At 46.8% G+C, this 19,039-nt stretch overlaps 1 protein-coding gene across 1 annotated transcript in view; it reads left to right on the plus strand.

Moving 5' to 3' along the window:
• Nucleotides 1-412: 412 nt before the first annotated feature.
• The window catches only part of ASTN1 (astrotactin 1), a 154,746-nt gene continuing 136,119 nt past the window's right edge, over nt 413-19,039 (plus strand). The window contains exons 1-3 of the mRNA XM_019528349.1: nt 413-474; nt 647-705; nt 8,365-8,552. Coding sequence (XP_019383894.1) covers nt 413-474; nt 647-705; nt 8,365-8,552 — 309 coding nt within the window. The remainder of the gene's footprint in view (nt 475-646; nt 706-8,364; nt 8,553-19,039) is intronic.

The raw sequence follows: 19,039 nt of genomic DNA on the forward strand, positions 1-19,039 counted from the left end.
CTTACTGTTGCCAGAGGGGCTTTCACTCCATTGTGCTTCAGGCTGTCATCGAACTTCATGAATGTGAGTGCTGGCTAGGTGGGCAGTGCTCACAATGCCTGCATCTCCATCCTGTCAGCACTGGTGCAGAGGGGCTGCTTTGCGCCAGGGGTGCTGGACCTGCAGCTAGCCTCCATGGTGGTTCTGCCCCTCCTCATGTTGAGGACCCTACCTACCTGCTTCTGCCATGGCTCAGGCAGCCCTACACTGACCAGCTGGACCCCCACCAGACCCACTTTAACCAGTGCCTGGGCTGGACCCACATGCTGGTGGAGTGTGCCTTTGGCCACCTTGAGGGATGCTAGCACACTCTCATTGCTCTCCTCAATTTGCCAAGGACAACCACCCCTGGGTTATCTTTACAGCCTGCATAATGAATAACATCTGTGAGGCCTGGGAGGAGCTCTTCTGTGAGGCCTGGGTAGAGGAGGCATGGTGAGTGGAGGACACCTGGTAGTGGGAGCACTGTAGCTGTAGTGTCAGATATAGCAGTGGGCCGTCCTCCCCTACTGAGGCCCCAGGAGAGCTGCACATATGCCCCTGGGGGCAAGGGCATGAGGTGCAAGAGGTGCTGACTGATCACCTTCTCCTGCACTCTCCGCTGTAGCCGGCCTGGGCAGCCACCCATGGACACCCCACTCACCCCTAGCACCATGCTTACTGCAGGCATGTTTCAGAAGAACAAGTTTTTATTTCTCTCACATCAAACAGAGCGTCCCCCACAACGGAGTCTCTCTCCCCCTTCCCCCACCCCCAGCAACAGAGCCCTTCCAACACCCACCCCACCCACCAACAATAAAACACTCTCTTCCCTGTGTGAACTATTTACAGTGTGGTTTGTGTAGTCTCCCAGCGTGGGGTGGGGACAGAGCCTGGGGACAAGCAGCCAGCAGCCTCTGGCTAGTCCTCCATGGGTGCATATGCCATGGTGAGCCTGGTGGGCAGGGAGCTTGCTCAGGGGCAGTGGTGGCCAGTGTATTGGTGGCTCCCACCCAGCAGCCAGTGTCCAGGGCCAGCAGGGCTGGTGTGCAGTTCTGGCCCCACTGCAGGCAGGTCTGGCTCTGCACCTGTGTGGAGGTGGGGCAAACAGCAGGCCTGGGCCCAGGCAGGGGGGCTGAGTGGTGGGGGACCCAGGGTGGAGTCTGGGGCAGAGGCTCCTGGCTGGTGAAGGCGGTGCTGGGCCTCCACCCAGGGGGGCTCTCCGGGGAGGTATACTGTGCCCAGCCATCCCTCCCTCCTGCACCAGTGCTGCTGTCCAAGCATACCTCTGCTGCATGTATCCTGGGCACTGCGAAAGGAGCTGTTTGGCAGACCAAGGAGTGCCTGACCCACTATGCCCTGCTGCTGCTGATTGCCATGCTGCCCCAGGTGCATCTGCACAACTGGCACAGGACCCTGAACTTCGACAGCATGGGGGGCAAGCCCAGGCTGCCCTGCAACCTCTGCCACCACATGGAGGGCTATCTGTGGTTGTGCTATATGTCTCTGCCTCTTGCAGGCAAGGAAGACATTGCCACTAGCATCGATGCATTCCTTGGCATGTGAGAGCCCTGTGCCTGCCTAGCTGAGGGAGCACAGGCTGCTCAATAAAGTTTTGTGCTGTCTCCTGCCTTCCTGTATGCTGTGGGGTGGGGAGCCCGGGGGCCAGGGGAGTGTGGCTGGCCTAGGCAGGGATGGGGGGCAGGGGCTCCGGTGGGGCTGGTCCTTCCAAAAGTGCAAAGCTTACCACTTGGCTCCCTGTAGTGCCTAGCACAAGGGCATAGGGTGGGGCTGGCAGCTGTGCAGTGAGGCAGTGCCCCACAGCACCTGCAGGCTCCAGACAGGCAGTTGGGGGTGGGCTGCAGGCAGCTGGATCTGGCCCCAGTGGCTGGGAGCTGCCTGCAGCTGGGTCTGGGTGCTGACAGGCCTGGCAGCTACGTGGCAATGCGGTGCCAGGCAGCTGTGCTGGGGTGCAGGCAGGCTGGTACAGTTGGCTTGCAGCCTGTCCAGGGGCACACAGGGGCCTGGAGTTGCCTCAGGTTCCCTTCACATGTGACCCGGGGCTCAAAATGCCTGCAGGCTTTTAAGGGCCTGAGGCAGGGGCTGCCATAGAGCCAGCCCAGCCATTGGGTCAGGAGAGGCTCCCAGCCCTAGAGCCCTGGGGCTAGCCTTAGGCTGCCCCTCTAGTGGTGGAGCTGCCCTAGATCAAATCTGCTCCCAGTTAGCATCTATACATGCATTACTGCACAGTAACTACTCAAAAGTAAATTTGCTCCTTGCATGCGCAGGTAGCAAATTTACTCATGAGTAGTGCCATTTACTGCTCAGTAAGCATGCTCACATGTAGACGTGCATGCTTAGTGCACAGTAAAAAGTCTTGTGTAGACACACCTGCAGTCATCTCCTCCACTCCACAGATGTTAACACTCTTCTATCCTTTTTAAGGCTCTTAATGCTCCACTGTTCAAACTATCCTTTCTTCTGCAATGCTGCTATTTGTTAGCTATTCCTGGTAATGTTGCTCTTCTATTTCACAGACTTTCAGACTTTTTAAACTCTAGCTAAAAAAACTTAATTCAGGTGTGGTAATATTAACTCAGGCATGGAAATGATTGACAATGGAGTATTGGAGGGATTGTCAAAATACTCAGGAAGGCAATAGTTTGTTTTGTGTATTGGAATAAGAGACGTACATCTCACTATAATGGCCATAGAATTAAAGACACAGTATCTTTTGACTATTTTTTGCCTAGTGTTGCATTTTTTAAACCTAACAACTTAGTGCACGTTCCAGTTGCTATATTTATTTTTGCTTTCATCTTAATCTGAATAATATTCTGCTAGCCCCCCAGTGTATGAGTGAAGTTTCTAGTTTCCCTTGAACTGTAGAAAAACACCAATATATGGTATGTTATATATGCTGATGCATCACACCATCTACACCTCTCTTTTCAAAATCCTAGATCTGACCATGTGCACAGCCATTGGTATAGGTGCATTATGGGTGTGTCTACACATGATGCTTTCATGCACTTTAGCCTAAGTTAATGAACATTAAGTGTGCATGTCTACATGTGTGCGCCTTTAATGCACTTTAAAAATGGGGAATTTGGGTTAGTCTCACCTAAATTTGATACCTGCAAACGCAGATATCAAATTTAGGTGCAAATAGTTAAAGTTCATTAACGCACATGTAGACACTTTAAAGCGCATTAACTCTGTGTGCATTAAGCTAATGCACGTTAAATTTAGGTGCACTTAAATGCACATGTAGACACAACCTGTGAAGAGGAATCTTTTAGCTATATTTGTCTCAGTATTTTCTAGTTATTGGGGTGCCTCTGCGTAAGAAGTGTATACGGACAGGGTGGTGGTATGTGTGTATGTAGAAAGAGGATACAACATGGCTTAGTGGATAAAAAAATAGGCTTTTTTTTAAAAGAAAATTCATTTTCATGTAAATCAGTTTTTTAAAAATCTAGCCACATTTGTCTCTTTAAAATAAATTTGAACTTATGACAACCTGTGTTAAGACCTGAATTTACTGTACTCTATTAATCATTTAAATTATCTCTACCGATGAGCTCTCATCAACTATTAATGAGTTGAAGGGGGCATATTACTCAATAATATACAGAATTTGGGATGAAATATATCTCTAACTTCTGAGGACAAATCAAACTTTATAAATGTCATAATGTTATGTGCTGCACTAAGTATCTATTATTTTCAGTTTTTACAATGGAGGAAATGCCGGTATTTACATTTTTTCCAAATGTCAGTACTTTCAGTTCCTGTTGTGCATAAAAGCTTTTGCCTTAATTACTTTTAATTTCACATTAGCTAGCAGGTGCAGGGAAGATATTTTCTTCATGTTGTGCTAGTTCATTCAAAGTTAAGAAACCAATTGGGAGTTGAAAAAAAGCAGGGAAGCTTTGCGTTCTTCTAGCCTATGAATAAAAAGCCAGGTGGGAGAGGAGGAGAGCTGCGAATTTTAAAATCCAAAGCACATGTGACCAGACTTTCAAAAGATATTTACTTGCCTAAAGATGCATGTAAGTGCCTGGTGGAATTTTCAAAAGTTCATGAGCAGGTTAGATGTTTCCCTTTCATGAACTCAAAGGGAATCAAAAAGTAAGTTGGAGTTATAAGCTTACCCTGCTTTAAGCACTTTTGAAAATCCCACTAGGCATCTGTCTGTATCTTTAGGCATGTAAATGCCTCTGATAATTTGGCCCATGGTGAGAGGAAAAGAACTGGAGATTGTACTGAATATTTCTTTTAATTTAATCAGATTAGTTTTGAAATGCAGAACAGGTGCAGATAGATACACTCTCCCTTCCTCCCCTGCCATATCCAGAAAATTCTAGTTTATTTTTCCCTTAATAACAATAAATAAATAAATTAAATAAACAAAATGATGTCTTCTGTGCATTTTAATCTAATTCCAGGTTCCATTCAAATATAGCTTGACGCAAATCCTGACAAATGTGTTTTAGAAAAAAAACAACAACCCCCAAAACAAAAACATTGTTTTGCCATTTTCCAGTGTATTAAAATGTAAATAAGTGAAGAAGTTAAATGTGTAGAGCTAGCAAGAAAAGAGCAGGAAGTGTAGTGCAAAAGATATACTGGGTTGTAAAATTCAAAGTGTTCTAAAGATCATGCCATTTAAAAAGAAAGAAAGTTTCAAAGTTCATGTTTAACCAGGATTTAAATCAATTATTTAAGTCAAGGCTTCCTGTTTTGCTGATCTAAATAACAATTAAAATGCTCCATCTTGCAGTAACCATAGTCTCTAGATAAAACACATATGCAGCCAGGGGAATAAAATATCAATCATCTGCTGCTGTAACACAGACCTCTGCTTCCTATGGAGGTAAAAAAAAAGTCATTACTAGCTGTAGGTAGCTTTAGGGCTTTCACCCCTTTGCCACCTTGATAGCTTTGTAGCAGAGCACCAGCCATGCTGTACAGGTAAGAATGTATTCCTCTTTTTTAATTTAAAGATAGAGCACTTAGAGTTAATACACTGCATGCTTGCTTGGATTGCCGTTAAGTTTATTATACCATGTTAAATTTCGAGGTAGGGTAGGGCACACTACCTCTTCCCCCACCCTCCACCCCTCTAGCCCTTGCAAGAAAAATGGCTTATCTGAAGGCTGACAATGTTATTTTGTGTGGAACAGTGATTTTGATCATGCTGTAGTTGCTCAACTAGTGCATGGCATTCACTGCTTCTCTTATGAAGGAGACTTTTGCAAATAGCATTACAACAAAGAGTTTTATTTCTAGCTAGATATGCCTTTAACTAGTAAAATAAACAGATTAGGCTGTGCCTGGGTGAATTGATACTTGGTAGCCTGTTGGCTTTTACATGAGCCAAAAGTCAGATGTTTGCAGGCAGCAGCAGCAACCACTGGCTAAGTATAAGTCTGGGCCTTGTTAGACCTTATGCTAAGCCAAACAAATGTTAATTGGCTTAGTGTTGTTTGGCTTAGCGGAGGAGTTGCATGGTAAGGTGAAAAACCTGTTCTGAGTGTCCTTCACCCACACAGCTGAGACTTGCCACTAGAGGCTTGGTGAGCAGCAGCAGGACTCGTTTGCCGCTCTTGCTGGGCAGAAAGTGGCCCAGCACTGTGTCAGTTGCAGCGAGACCCTGGGGATCTCCCGTCTCGCTGAAACTGGCACAGTAGTTCTGAACTGAATGCAGGGCTGTCGTGCTTAAGCCCTGGCAGCCCCGCTGTCAGTACAGAGCTGCTGCAGTACTGTGATACCAAGCTGCTTCCTTGGGGCTCTCTGGTCTCATCAAACTCTGGTGGCTCTGTGCTGAGAGCAGGGCTGTCAGGGCGTAAGACTGGTGGCACCGCTCTCAGTACGGAGCCAGGCTGCATCCCTGGAGCTCGTTCACTCTGAGGGGCCCAGTCCTTTTTTCTCTGAAGTTCAGGCAGCACCGCTCCCCTGTGCCCTTGCTGGTGGGATCATAGCCCCCTGTACTGCTGACAGGAGCGGAGCCAGCCTAGGTGGTGGCAGCAGGTACCACAGCTGCTGGGCACTCCAGGGCTGTGTCACTCGCTCTGTCCAACACCCCTGGGGTGTGAGGCATGAGGCACTGTGCCCAGCCCTGCTGTGCCCCAGTGTCTGTACTTGCCCTGAGTCAGGAGGGGCCCGGCATTCTGGGATCCTGGAGGACTTCAACTTGGTCAGATTAGCTGTAGGAAGTGGCCAGATAGTAATGGAACAGGAACAAAATTAGGCAGATTGGAGATAATCCTGCACTGGCATAACTTTAAATCTAATAATGAGTTCTTTAAGCCACTTAAAAGGTGTTAATGTGCAGCCAGTCTAGGGGTTAAGAGCTCCAGAAGGCACCTAAACTTACCATGTAACAAGGCCCTCTCATGCAAGGTTGCCTGCTGGGAAAGGAGATGGAGGAAAGTATTCATCAGACCCCCAAAACCTCTCCCATCCTTGGGGGTCTTTTTCAAGGGTGATGAATGCTATGCTTTGCTCTCTCTGCTCCAAGGTTTGGATACATTCTCTGGATCAGTGGTGCTCACCCTTCCAGCCCCACAGGTTGGATGAGTGGCGCAGGACTGGTCTGCATGTACAGGACCAAATCATCCAGCTCATGTGGTTCCCCACTGGTCCAGAAATTTAATAGGGCTGGGGACTGATGGCAGTGTTAACTGCCATGGCTTTCAAAGCTGTGGCAACTAATGCTGCCACTGTTATCCCTTCTGCCAAATTTCTGGACCTGTGGGGAATGGCCAGATGACACAGTCTCACGGGCCAAATCAGCACTGGGGTCAGAGGCTGAGCATAGTTGCTTTAGACTGTCCCTTCTAGGTGTAAGTGCAGTTGGAGTCGGTGTCTCAGATTAGTGTTAGGAAAAAGCAGCACTCGAGATATTGGGTGAGTTTGTCTTGGTACAAGTCTTGTAGCTCTGTTGAAACTGGTACTGATAGAACTATGACAGTTTATACCAGCGAGGGCCAACTCTTTTGGCAGGTGTGCTACAAAACCTGCCCTGCACCCTCCCTGAGTGCCACTTGAATCCCTTTCCTTTGCCTGTGCTGTTTTCTGCTTCCTTCCCTGTGCCCTCAACCTGATCTGATACTCTGCTTTTTGCTCCCTGGTCTATCTGCCACTGTTTCTTGTCCCCTCCCTGTGCTACTGTGGACCATGTGCCACCCACAGAGGCTTCCTGTGCCACTTGTGGCACCTGTGCTGCAGGTTGGCCACTCCTGGCTTATACTGTCTGATGCTCTGTCCCAAAGTGTTTTATGTAAGGTATGCTGGGGTTGAGTGAGGAAGCACCGGAGGCGGGTGGTGCTCTGAGCTACTTTGCTTGCACAGAGGCAGTCTTAACATTACTGGGGAGTCCCAAGGTACCTTACCTGTCAGCTTTCAGCCTGCCATGGACTTCCACGGACTAGCACTCAAAGGAACACTAGGCCTTTTTTTCTGCTGTGCTTCAGTGGAGATGAGACTAAGAGTGCCTTGTCTGTTCTCTGCCATGAGGGCCTGTTTTGGCTAGCAAGAGTCCTTCCTCCTGTCATCTTAAAATTGAAAATGCAGCACAGCTCCATGTCTCTGTGTCCAAAGTGAGTTGCTGCACATTCCCCCTGAATGCTGTGGGAGTAGAAGCATATGCTTTGGGTCTTTGCTGAATGAGGGCCAGAAATATGCTGCCAGGCCTCCTTTTTCTCAATAGATAGTAAGTGCCAGGTACCTTCACAGCCATAACTGACAGGCTTTTTGGCAGGTATATTTGGTAAATCCTCCTATCAGTTGCAGCTACCTTACACTGCAGTTTAGAGGAGGGAAGCAATTACGTGTTTGCTCTTTGGGATTATATGAGCCATTGATAGCATGCAGTGAAAAGGATGGTAGTGAGCTTGCAAGGCTCAAGTGCAACAGTTTTCTGCTGACCTGATATGCTTGATGTTCCCCAGCTGGCCTGCTTGTGCCTGGCTCAGCCAGAAGTAGGCCACTCACTGTATTGATTTCTTAGAAAGAAGCAGACTGGGTTAGGGTAGTGATTCTCAGCCAGGATGATGGGGCACCCTGGAGTGCCATGAGATCCTTTGAAGGGTACAGAGAGAAGTGAGGTGTGAGGAGATAAGAGCAGATTCAGGCTCTCCCTGCATGGCTGCTTCTTGACTCTACTGCCTGGCTCTTCTGCAAGGAGGTAAGCACTGTAATAAATTAGTCTTTAAAATGGGATGCTGCTCAAGTTATACAGGGGTGCCTTGAATCTAAAAAGCTTGAAAACCACTGGGTTACAAGCTTTTTTGCATGGCATCTCTGTGTTAATGTATCAACCTTGTTTTCTTTTTCCAGAGATCTCTGGGAACACGGAGGACATTCCCTTGGTGCGTTGGAGGCAGCAGTGGCTGGAAAATGGTACTTTGCTTTTCCATATCCACCACCAAGATGGTGCCCCCAGTCTTCCTGGCTTGGACCCCACTGAAGAACCCCAGACAGAGTCAGCGGAAGAAGAGCTAAGGATCCTCCACATCTCAGTCATGGTACGTGCTCTCTTATCTTCAAAGATGTGGTGCCTTTCTCTGGGTGACAGGCATCCTACTTCATTTACATTCAGAGGGATGTGGGACCAGAGTTTTAAATACATTTAGGTGCTTAATATCTCTTGAAATAGGTGAGATTTAGGTGCCTCAGTGCCTTCTGAAATATATGACCTTTATGTTACCATTGTGTTCCTGAAAAATCTCCCTTCTCTATTTTCATACAACATCTAATGTACCTTGTCTGTAAAGAGTTCCCTGATGTGGTGGTAGTGACAGTGATTCACCATTGAGAAAGTTGGTGTCCTTCCTTTTGGGAGCCCCCAAACACCTTACAGAATTAAAATTGGAAATGGTTTCACCCTCTGTTGGAGTCAAGCCATTTTCACGGTGCCATTTCAACTATTTGCAGCAGTGCTCTGTAACAACTTAGGCCAGAGAGCAAAGAGGAATACCACCTCTGGGTAAAACTGCAGGGGCCATTATTCTAGTCTAGATGTCACGACTGAAGAACTGATGTATACCCAGAAACCTCAGAGAGGTTGTTAGAAGTTGCACTGCCTCATGCTTAGTGGCTGATGTGCAATATGCCCCTTTTTATGGGATCTGCTGAGAATTTGTTTCTTGAAAGGAGATCTATTGATTAGCAGCAGGCTATGTTTCCATTAGGGATGTCAATGTTTAAGCGATTAACCGTTTAACTGATAAGCCTAATGATAACTGGTTATTGTTTAGCTGGGGCACAGTCTGGCAGGGAAGGGGGGAAAGGGAAGCCATGTGATGCCTCAGCAGGAACCAGAAGTCAGCAGGGCAGGAGGGAAGGAAGGAGGAGCAAAGGGGGCTAGTACCTGTAGCTAAGCTCTTCACATCCCAGTGCAGCCACTTGCAATCTCCCTATTGCTCGCCACGAGCAGCCTGGGCTCCCAGCAGGCCCTTGCTGCCCCCCATGGAGTCTAGGCTGCTCGCAGCAGGCATTGGGAGGCTGCAAGTGGCTGCATCAGGTCCACAGAGCCTAGCTATTATGTACTAGACCCTCCTCTCCACACCCCCCGCCCCACCTTCCCTTAGCAATTAATCATTTTACTGTTGTAATTACAACAGGTTAAATGGATATTTTTTATCGATATTTATGTGCCTAACTTCCACAGCAGCCATTCCTCTAGTGAGTCTTTCACAGGCAAGCTGCCGAACCTCCGTTTCTTAATCAAAGTTCACTGAAATCCTAAATGCTTTTGCCTTGTCCCGGTATTAAACTTCACATTGCCTGTGGAACGTTTCTCACTTGCTGCTGTTAGTTGGAGGAGGGGGGAGGGCGGGGAGGCAACAGCACCATGGAAATAAGAGGGACTGGCTGAGTTCAGGGTTGTGACCGTTCTGGGAGTCCTAAGAGCACTGGTACTCTGCACTGTGGGGCATACACTGATAGCTAGCTTTGGATTTTCCTCTCTGATTGCCTAGGGGGGTAGACTTATTTTTTCACTGTCCTCTGATGCGTGGGCCCTTGCTTTGTGATCTCTGGCTGCCCCTTTATGCCACCTCTGAGAGCCTGAGGATTGCAAAACTAACCAAACTCTCACCAAAGAATACCCTTACCATAGTGAAGGTTGGCTGGTAGCATAAGTTCATGTGAATACTCTGTGGGTTTAGACATGTGTCTAGGACCCACTGATCCAGCCACATTCAGTAGCCGGACAGCTCTATAGAGAGCCATTGCGTGGTGGAAAAATGAAGTTGTGCATATGTAGACAAGCCCTCAGGACCACTCAGGAAAGTGAATCTGAGCTGACTTTTTAAAAGTGGGCTAGTTCTAAATATGCATGTGGCCATGGGTGACTGGGGCCACCTTAGGGGGGCAAGTGTCCCCCCAGTGACTGGGGGAGGGAGGAGTCCCCCCTGCAGCCAATCTTGCTGACTGGAAGGGTTCCCCCTGCAGCCAGTCTCACTCCTGGAAGCTGTATGTGGACACTTTTCAGATTTCAAGTGGCCTTAATTCAACATATCATAGATTAAATTTGTCCATTCTTATAGTAAACTAAGTGAAATGAAGGCCATGTGAATTATGAATGCATGTCCACACACGTGTTTAATGCAGGTTAACTAATCAACTTGGAAAAAAGTCTATGAAGTCCTCTCTAGACTGTGCCTGTGTGCATAAGCTCTGCTTGCTCTGGTTTCATTTTGGAGACTTATTCAGTCCCCAGGAGCCTCCAGAATCCAGGAGGCAAAGTAGCACTAACCAGTCCCTCTGGGCAGGTCTGAGCTCAGGGTGTCTACAGCCCAAAACTGGAGACATAAAGGGGGAGGCAGACTACTGCATGGTCTATATGGACCAGTGATGTGAGGTTCGATCAAAAGGATTTGAGGAAAATACAGTTTGCCTCCATTTTTATTCTTCTACGGTATCTTAATTCCCAGACATCTCGCTTTTCTCTGCATGATATGCCACCATCCCAGTATGCAGACACTGGTGTTTTTTTGCCACTGCTTTTGGCTCACCACCAGTGAAACCACAGCCGACTAGCTTTGATTTAGCAAGCATGAGTGCAGGTGGCTGTGAATATAATAAGCATGAGCCCCCTGAGTGTGGATTCTCTGTTCCTTCCTCCCTCATCTGCTGCCCTCCTATTCTCTTCTCTGCAGAAGCTCAGGAAAGAATTTCAGGGAAGTCAAAGGAGAAAGGGGAAAATAGATCCATCTGTGAGGGAAGAATGGAAGAATCTGAAGAATTGCACAATTCTTTGCTGGTAGAAGATAATTAGCTGGAGACAATGTGTTGCTGAGGCCAGGGATGGGCTGTTTAATGAAGCCTGCCCTAATGAGAATGTCAATATCTCTTCCAGATTGCAGCCTGAGGGCAGGTTTCTCCTCCATCTTTTCTGCTTGATTAGTCCTGGAGAAAAAAAAAAAGTAAATGGCCAAACCTAACCTTAAACAGTTTAGTCCTTCCCTGGCACCTTCCCCCCATGAGACTCTGTACTGATGGTAAAACATGATCCCTGACACGAGTCGCAGTTTGAACTGGTGAAATCAGGGTGGCTCTGATCTTTCAAAAGGGCAGTATGCTCCCCATTGCTGTGCTAGCTGAACACTATTCTATCTTTACAGGATTTTTAGCCTCACAATGTCCCCCTGAGGAAGGGAAGGATTAATTTGTATTTCACAGTTGAACAGCTGACACACAGGGTCAGGAAAAAGACATGCCCAGGGTAACAGAAGAGCTCTAGGTGAGCTGGGGATGGAATTCATGTGTCCTAAATCCCAGGTCACTGTCACTAGCCACTAGACCATCCCATCACACTAGTCATAGCCTTCTGTGTAGCTGTTTTGCATCATACTAACAAAGTACCTGTTGGGACCTTCCTGGGCCTGATGATTCCTCTTGGCTTTCGTGCATGGCTCCTGTGTTTTACAAGAGCCTTTGTTCCCTTTCCTTGCATGTAGCTCTCTGGAATGGGAGACAGTGTTGTCCAGTTTGCATGTTCTTACTGGTCTGAGGGGAGAATACCTCCAACTTTGACTAAACACAACTTCAGATCACTGGGTGGAGGAGTCGATTTGCCACCTTACAGTAGACAATACTGTGGGTCACTGTTGCTGGAAAGCATTAAAGAAAGGAGAGTCTTCGCCTTGGCCCAGAGAAGAATTTAAGCATATACTTACCAAGTAGCTTCATTGAAGTCAAGGGGTGTGCCTGCGCTGCACAGTAGGATCATAGGAAAATAGGGCTGGAAGCAACCTCATGTGGACCTCAAGGCAGGATTGTCTCAGTCAAGTGTTTGTTTAATCTGCTCTTGAAAATGTCCAGGGATGTGGTGTAGAATGGAGGTACCTAACCTAGCACTGGTTTTGGAAGCAATCCAGCTGTAGCAGCGTAGAGTTTCATGCAGGCTAGATCTGCTTCTCACTTGGAACTAGCTTGGGTATCTCTGCATTGCCCCACAGTGTATGTTGTAGATCTTCCCTGGGACTGTTTTAAGTATTTGAAGTTAAGCCTGAGCTCATCTACTTTGATAGATTGGAGCCTGATTTTGTCCTGCAGTGCAGATGTGCAGAGATCCAGGAGGATAGGTGGAGGGAGGGGGAATTCACAGTACAGACCCGCTGCATGTGCTTTATACTATGATTGAACTGCAAGTCATAGGGTAGCTTGGTTAACTGGACTTCAGTTTAACAGCCTTACTGTATATCAGTATTCTGCACAGTGTTGGCTCTGGATTTAGGACCCAGAGGCCTTGTTTAGAGGCGGGTGGGGAGAGGGGTGGAACCCACCCACCCTCAGACCGACCGTGACCTCTCCATTCGATAACAGTCAAATTTATTGATACGCAGTGATAACAGAAAAGAAGCAATACAAACAGTCAAGCAGTTTTTTATATCTACCAAATCCTAGGGCTGTCATCAGAGTCAAAATACATCTGGCCAGGATGCAGTCTTCACTCTGAGGCTGTCTCTTAGGTGTCATATGTCAGCATGTCAGCGGTCTGGAGGTGAGATGCCAAGGCCCATACTCCTCCCTCCAGTGGGGTGGATGAGACGGGCTGGTGGTATGTCCTCTGTCCATGGTGACCTCGGGGACCCTTCTTGGGGACAAGGGGATCCCTCTCAGGGACCTTCTTGGGGAGAGGGATGGGGAGGGACCCTTTGTTAGTCTCAAGTCTCTGCTTTTGTATTCTCCTTCCCCTCTGATGACTTCTGATGATTTTTGATCCATGGCTATCTCTGGTTGGTTGTCTCTCTGTGGTCACACATCCACATAGGTTATCACATGTGCACATACTAATTGGGTCTTTCCGGGCCTTTTCCTAATTTGGTCTGTTCCCCCAAAACTGGGACTCAGACCCCCCTGCTCTAGGGCTTTGTTAGCTGGTGCCACTTATCTCGTGTTACAGGCAGTGTAGTATATACTTGTTTTGTTCCCAGACTGTTTTTCAGACGATGTGTTCTTGTTGGCCTTGTTGAGTTAGACAGCCTGTCTTTTTCCAGACCCAGACTTTTAGAAATCAGTTAACCCCTGCTGCCCATCCTGAACCATTTGAATGCATATACATATACCTATAAGCCAATTCCCCAAAAGCAAACCTTTAAATACCATTTCTAAGCCAGCACACAGTACAGGGTTTCTCCATAAAAATCCATTTGTTCCTTTTTGGACAGGAAACTTGAGAGCCTGTAGAGTGACGTCAGCATTTAAAACCATCGGAGTCCCAGAAAAGCTAGGGTTACAGTGAGGGACTGATGTTTTAGATTTGAGTGCACACACTCAGCTGAATCAGGTCACAAGTGGAGTGAGAGATGGGCTCTCATTTTCATTTTAGATGGACATTGACACACAGAAGTTTCCAGGTGGGCCTAGAGTGACAACCGGGGAGGCTTTGGGGGTTTTTTGTTTTAAGAGCTAATGATGAGCAGTTGCTTAGCAACAGCGTTCAGCCCTCAGGTTTAGCCAAGGAGAGCGTGTGCTGATGGGTGCAATGTTACATGCATTACACCATGCAGGAGCGTGTGGGAGGGAGTCTGTGGGAGAGCCAGCGCGCGCTTGCCTCACCTGGTTAGAGAACATGTCAGTTATCTTGCTCATGAAGTTTGAATTAATTAATGATCACTAGAGGCTGCTTTAGCTAACAGCCAATGTCTTGGGTTAAGTAAACTCTTGGGTAGAAAGCAAAGGAGTTTCCAGAAAATGGTGATTGCCATGTTAATGGGCAGAACATCTAGTGATTATTATGGTTACACCAAAATATGTAATTAAATATTTAATCTCCCCCCTCCCCCATCCCCTTTCTGGCACTCCCAAGTTAACTCCATCCCCACAGCATCTCTGCATCGGTGTAGGAAGGATTGAGCCTTGTGCCCAGGATCTGGATGTTGGTGTCCACGCTGCATATTTTTATAAGGGAGGAGGTTTCTTCTCAATGAAGCAGCTGTTGTTGCAAGGAGAGGAGGTGGGTCCATAGGCAGCAGAGTCCATCTTTCAAAGCTGCTGGTGAAAGTGAGCTGTGGGTGGATGTTTTAAAACGGTCAGTGCTTGAGCAGTAATCCAAGCAGTCTCTATTAGGGTCTATTAGTTTGGCAATTCCTGTAGCAGCCATTGCACCACTGTCGCAGTACAGTCACTGGGAGGAGATGAAACTGGAACCAGATGTCCTTGGCTTACTGGGCAAAGATGGGACCCCAGAGAGAATCCTTTTTCCTCCTGAAATGATGGAGGGCTGGAGTCTTAACTCCAACTGGTGGAGGACGTGAAGGACATGCAGTTGTTTTGCACTTACATTATCACTGCTTCCCTCAGTTCTGACCCAGCAAGAGGCCTCTACTTCTTGAATATAAAATAGAGAGTCCAAGAGGCTATTCCTCTCATTACACTCTGTCTTTAAACAGGAATGCTTATTAAATAAAATTATTACAGTTAAGGCTGCAAACAGGCAAGTTTCTACACAACTTGTGTTCCAGCTTTGTCTCCCTTTTTTATTTAGCCAGGAGCCAAGTGCTCTTAGTACTTTATGTAGTAGGCAGTGACACCTAGTGTTTGGAACACTTGCTTTAGCATACAAAATGGGATTTTTTTTGCTTTTATCTTTTACTGGACCAACTGCATAGTTGGGAGAGAAGTTAAAAAGCTTTTGGGCTCAAAGTGGGATTTCAGGGATTTCACTGAGAAGAGATGGGATCTGTACCTGAAAACTCTTCTGATATCTGGAATCAAGTGTACAGTTGATCCAATAAAAGATATTACCAACCCCCCTTTCCCCCTCTCCTTGCTTTGTGCATATTTCCTGGACCATCATGGTTACAGCAACACTCCAGTTCCACTATGAGTACACGTATTACTGCCGTAGTGGAGAAGCACTGGAGTACAGTCCCATTACAGTGATGCACCTCACACTAGAGTCTGCAAGGAGGTAGTTCAGAGCCAGTATGGGGAGTGGGGAAATTCTGTATTTTTGGAGTAGTCCTCAGAAGCCAGAGCTGCAAGCTTCATGGGTTGGAGTCATAACAGAACAAAGAATTGGATTCCAGGTGCATCCTTGCCAATGAGCCATTTAGAACTGCACTGACCGGACAGAAATCGAATGCCACATTTAAGCACCATGGAAATGTTTCCCTGCTGTTGTAACACTGCTGTGACTATGAATGGTTGAGAGATTCTGTGGGACTATAAAACTGAACCCAGAGCGACTGCTGTGTCCCAGCTAAGTGCAGTGCCCTCTAAGTGACTGCTCCTTTGCTTAATCTGCTGACTTTTTTAATTTTTGGAAGGAAGGGAGGGTGCATTACATCTCCATTATACTGAGAATGAAAGAGGGTTAAAGCATAATGGCCATTAGAGAACTCTTTGCCAGCTGCTACTTCTGTTGCTCATTCAATAATTCCCTTAATGTTTTGTCCTAATGGAGCAGATTATTATTATTATTTTATTTTATCAAGATCACCTATTGCATAAAGAGGAGGAGGGAGACCAGAGCCAAGAACGGACATCAAGCTGTTAGTTGGCTCTCATGTATTTATTTCTATTCTTGGCAAGCAAGATTAAAAGGACCAGCATGTGCAGCAGACTTCAGCTCTGTCTCTGTGGCTCTCTCCAGCCATCACCCTGAACTGTAGCCTTGTGATTAAAACCACTGGGACTAGGAGATCTCGCAGCAGTTCCTGACCCTGCTGCATAATCTCAGTATGACCCTTGGGAAGTTGTCTCGTTTGTCAGTGCCTCAGTTCCCCATCACTACTCTTTCCACCTTTCATTGATCTTGTCTATTTAAACTAAAGCTTTTTGGCATGAAGGTTGGTTCTTACAATATGTGTGCACAAGTGGCTGATGCAATGGGACCATGATTTTGGCTGGCACATTTTTCTTCTGCTTTACCATTATGTCAGCAGTAACACAGATTGCTCTTTTGGGTTTTTTTTAGCTTGATTTTATTTAATACACACTGAAATTTCTGCAAGACACCCTGAAAATATCTCCCAAAGATTAAGAGTGACAGTGCTCAAGTCAACCAGAAATGAAACTGGGGGGGGGAAGTTGCTCAGCAGAGTATTTGCATATAATAAATCTGATCTTTGCTTTCAGAGACTTAAGAAAATATTAAATCTTCATTAAGTGCATATTTTTCACTTTTAAGTAACTGCTTCAGAGCTGGCACAGCATGTGCCTAGCTATAGCCAGGTCTGTGTTAGGCATGGTGTGTCAGCACAGCTGTCTTTCTATGAAATAGTCGTGTGCTCTTACTGTGGACATGTGTCATGCCATCAAGACTGAGTGTTTTGCTGGTGGATGTTTATTTTAGGCCCCTCCATGAAATGAACATACCAGTATCTTCTCATTGGTATGGCTGTGCCTGCCCTAAAGGCTCTCACTAGCCCACTTCTGCTTGGTAAGGGAGCACAGCCCTTGCTGGCATAGTAATGCCAGCAAAAGTTGGTCTTTTTTTTTTCCTCCTTAAGGTCCTGATTCAGCAAAGTGCTTAAGCCTGTACATAACTTCAGTCTTGTGTTTTTAAGTTTCATTGAAGTCATTGGCCACGAAGCACATACCTCAGTGCTTAACTGAATTGAGGCCATGGTGTCTAAACGCTAAATACAGACTGCAGTCTTATCTGTCTGGGCCAGGGCTCAGCTACGTTGATGAGGTGAGCCTGCACTGTCAGCTGTCTGTTCTGTACCAATAATGTAGATAATACATACACTCTCCAGGGCTGGGAGCTGGACACTGTTCACAGGCATTACAGTTCCTTTAAAAAGATGACTCAATACTGAAATACACCAATGCGATTTATGGACTATTCATTTTTTTGTCTTTTTTTAATAACTTCTTAACTTCCCCTTGAGTCCCAATGTGAGTTTGCAGTGAGAGGAACCTGGGCACATCAGGTGGGGTCATGATCCGTAAGCTGTTTTCCTTATTCTGGTGATTGTAGGCTCTCCCAGCCCAGGCAGGATTGTGACTGCAGACTTCTTATTTTTCTTTCACCGACAACTCCTTCCATTTCAAATGAGCCAAGAAAACAAAAATAGCCACACAATTGCTTGGGCAGCAATGGCACCTAGAGGGAGAAAAAGAGGATTAGATGACTTTGTTCTCATTCGGAAGGCACTTGCCTGCTACTCTGAGTGCTCCACCAAAAGAGAAAAGTGCTATCATCAATACAGCAAAGGATTGGAAATAGATATCCCAGCCTCCCACATATAAGCTAATGGACTCTCCTGCTGCCTACCATGAGCAGACACCATTACTCAAGGGAGGAGTTTTCTTTTCAGGAGCCTTGCATAGAGGTTTGGTATTAGGTCCCAGCTCTCAGGTTATTAGGCTAAAAAATACTAGGACAACTGTAAAATTGATGGCTGCTAGCCATTTCCATGTCTGTGGGTGCAATAGGAGCCCCTTACCAGGGTGGGGCTTCATTTGCAGTGTCCGAAGAGGGGTCCTGCACCATCTACCCCACATTTCCCACCTCCCCTTTGGGCCTCGTAGGGTTCTGTCCAATGAGAGTAAGATGCATTTGGTACCCTGATATTGCTGCTTTGGAACAAAATGTATTGCCGAGTCTTTTTTCCCTGAGCGCAGTAGAAATAAACAGGCAGTTTCCCTGCTCCGCAATCCCCAAGTGTGCTAGGCCAGCACAGCCCTGACGTAAGATGGCACTGTTCCCCGTGAAGAGAGCTCCCACTAGATGCTGTTCCCACCTATGCCGGGGTTAATTTTTGACCCCAAGGGGCCCAAGATGCATGCAAATGTTTTGAGGCTAAATCCCCAGCTGGTACAAATTGTGATACCTCTGTAGGACTCAGCAGGAGCTCTTACAACTAACTTCATCTCAGGATCTGGCCCCAACTTGCTATACATATTTAAATACACAGTGCTGATGGTTGTAAGCTGAGGTTTCCCACTTGCAAAAAAGGGATAATAGTGCTTTATATTCCCCCTTTTTATGCAGAGCTTTGGAATCTGTCCAAACAGCACTTGCAGCCGCTGTTATAGTAATAAACAGGGCAGTTCTCTAACGCTGGGCTGCTGGATTTCCCTGAGCTTTGCCCCTTTCATGGCCTGCTCACAGGAGTGAATTGAGCAGGAGGAGAGCTGAGGGGCCAGGTTGTAAGCCTGGTGGGGCCAGGTTGTAAGCCTAGTGCCTGCTGTTCATGTTGAAGGGTTTCCCACTGACAAAGCAGCTTGTGCCTTACAGCACTGAAAGCTCTACTTTTGCAAGAGAAGAGAGAGCAGGCAGCACCAGTAGTGTTTGTAAGAAAGCATTTGCCCAGAGGCTGTGCTCTCAAATAGATACAGCACCCAAACAGTAATCCTCATATTGGGAGTAATTAAACTTGTTCTAATAGGCTGGGGTGAAAGTTGTGATGTTCCCCTGTTCCCACCTCCTTTTTCCAGCCAGCTAAAACCGATGCAATAAATTGAATTGCTGGCAGGTACTCTGGATCCCCAGTCTACAAACTCTGCCTGCTCCTCTGTTGTCTAATCACCTCCCTGCCTGGCAATCTTG

The sequence above is a fragment of the Gavialis gangeticus genome, unplaced genomic scaffold (assembly GCF_001723915.1).
Source record: "Gavialis gangeticus isolate Ggan-Ray unplaced genomic scaffold, GavGan_comp1, whole genome shotgun sequence".
Lineage (NCBI taxonomy): Eukaryota > Metazoa > Chordata > Crocodylia > Gavialidae > Gavialis > Gavialis gangeticus.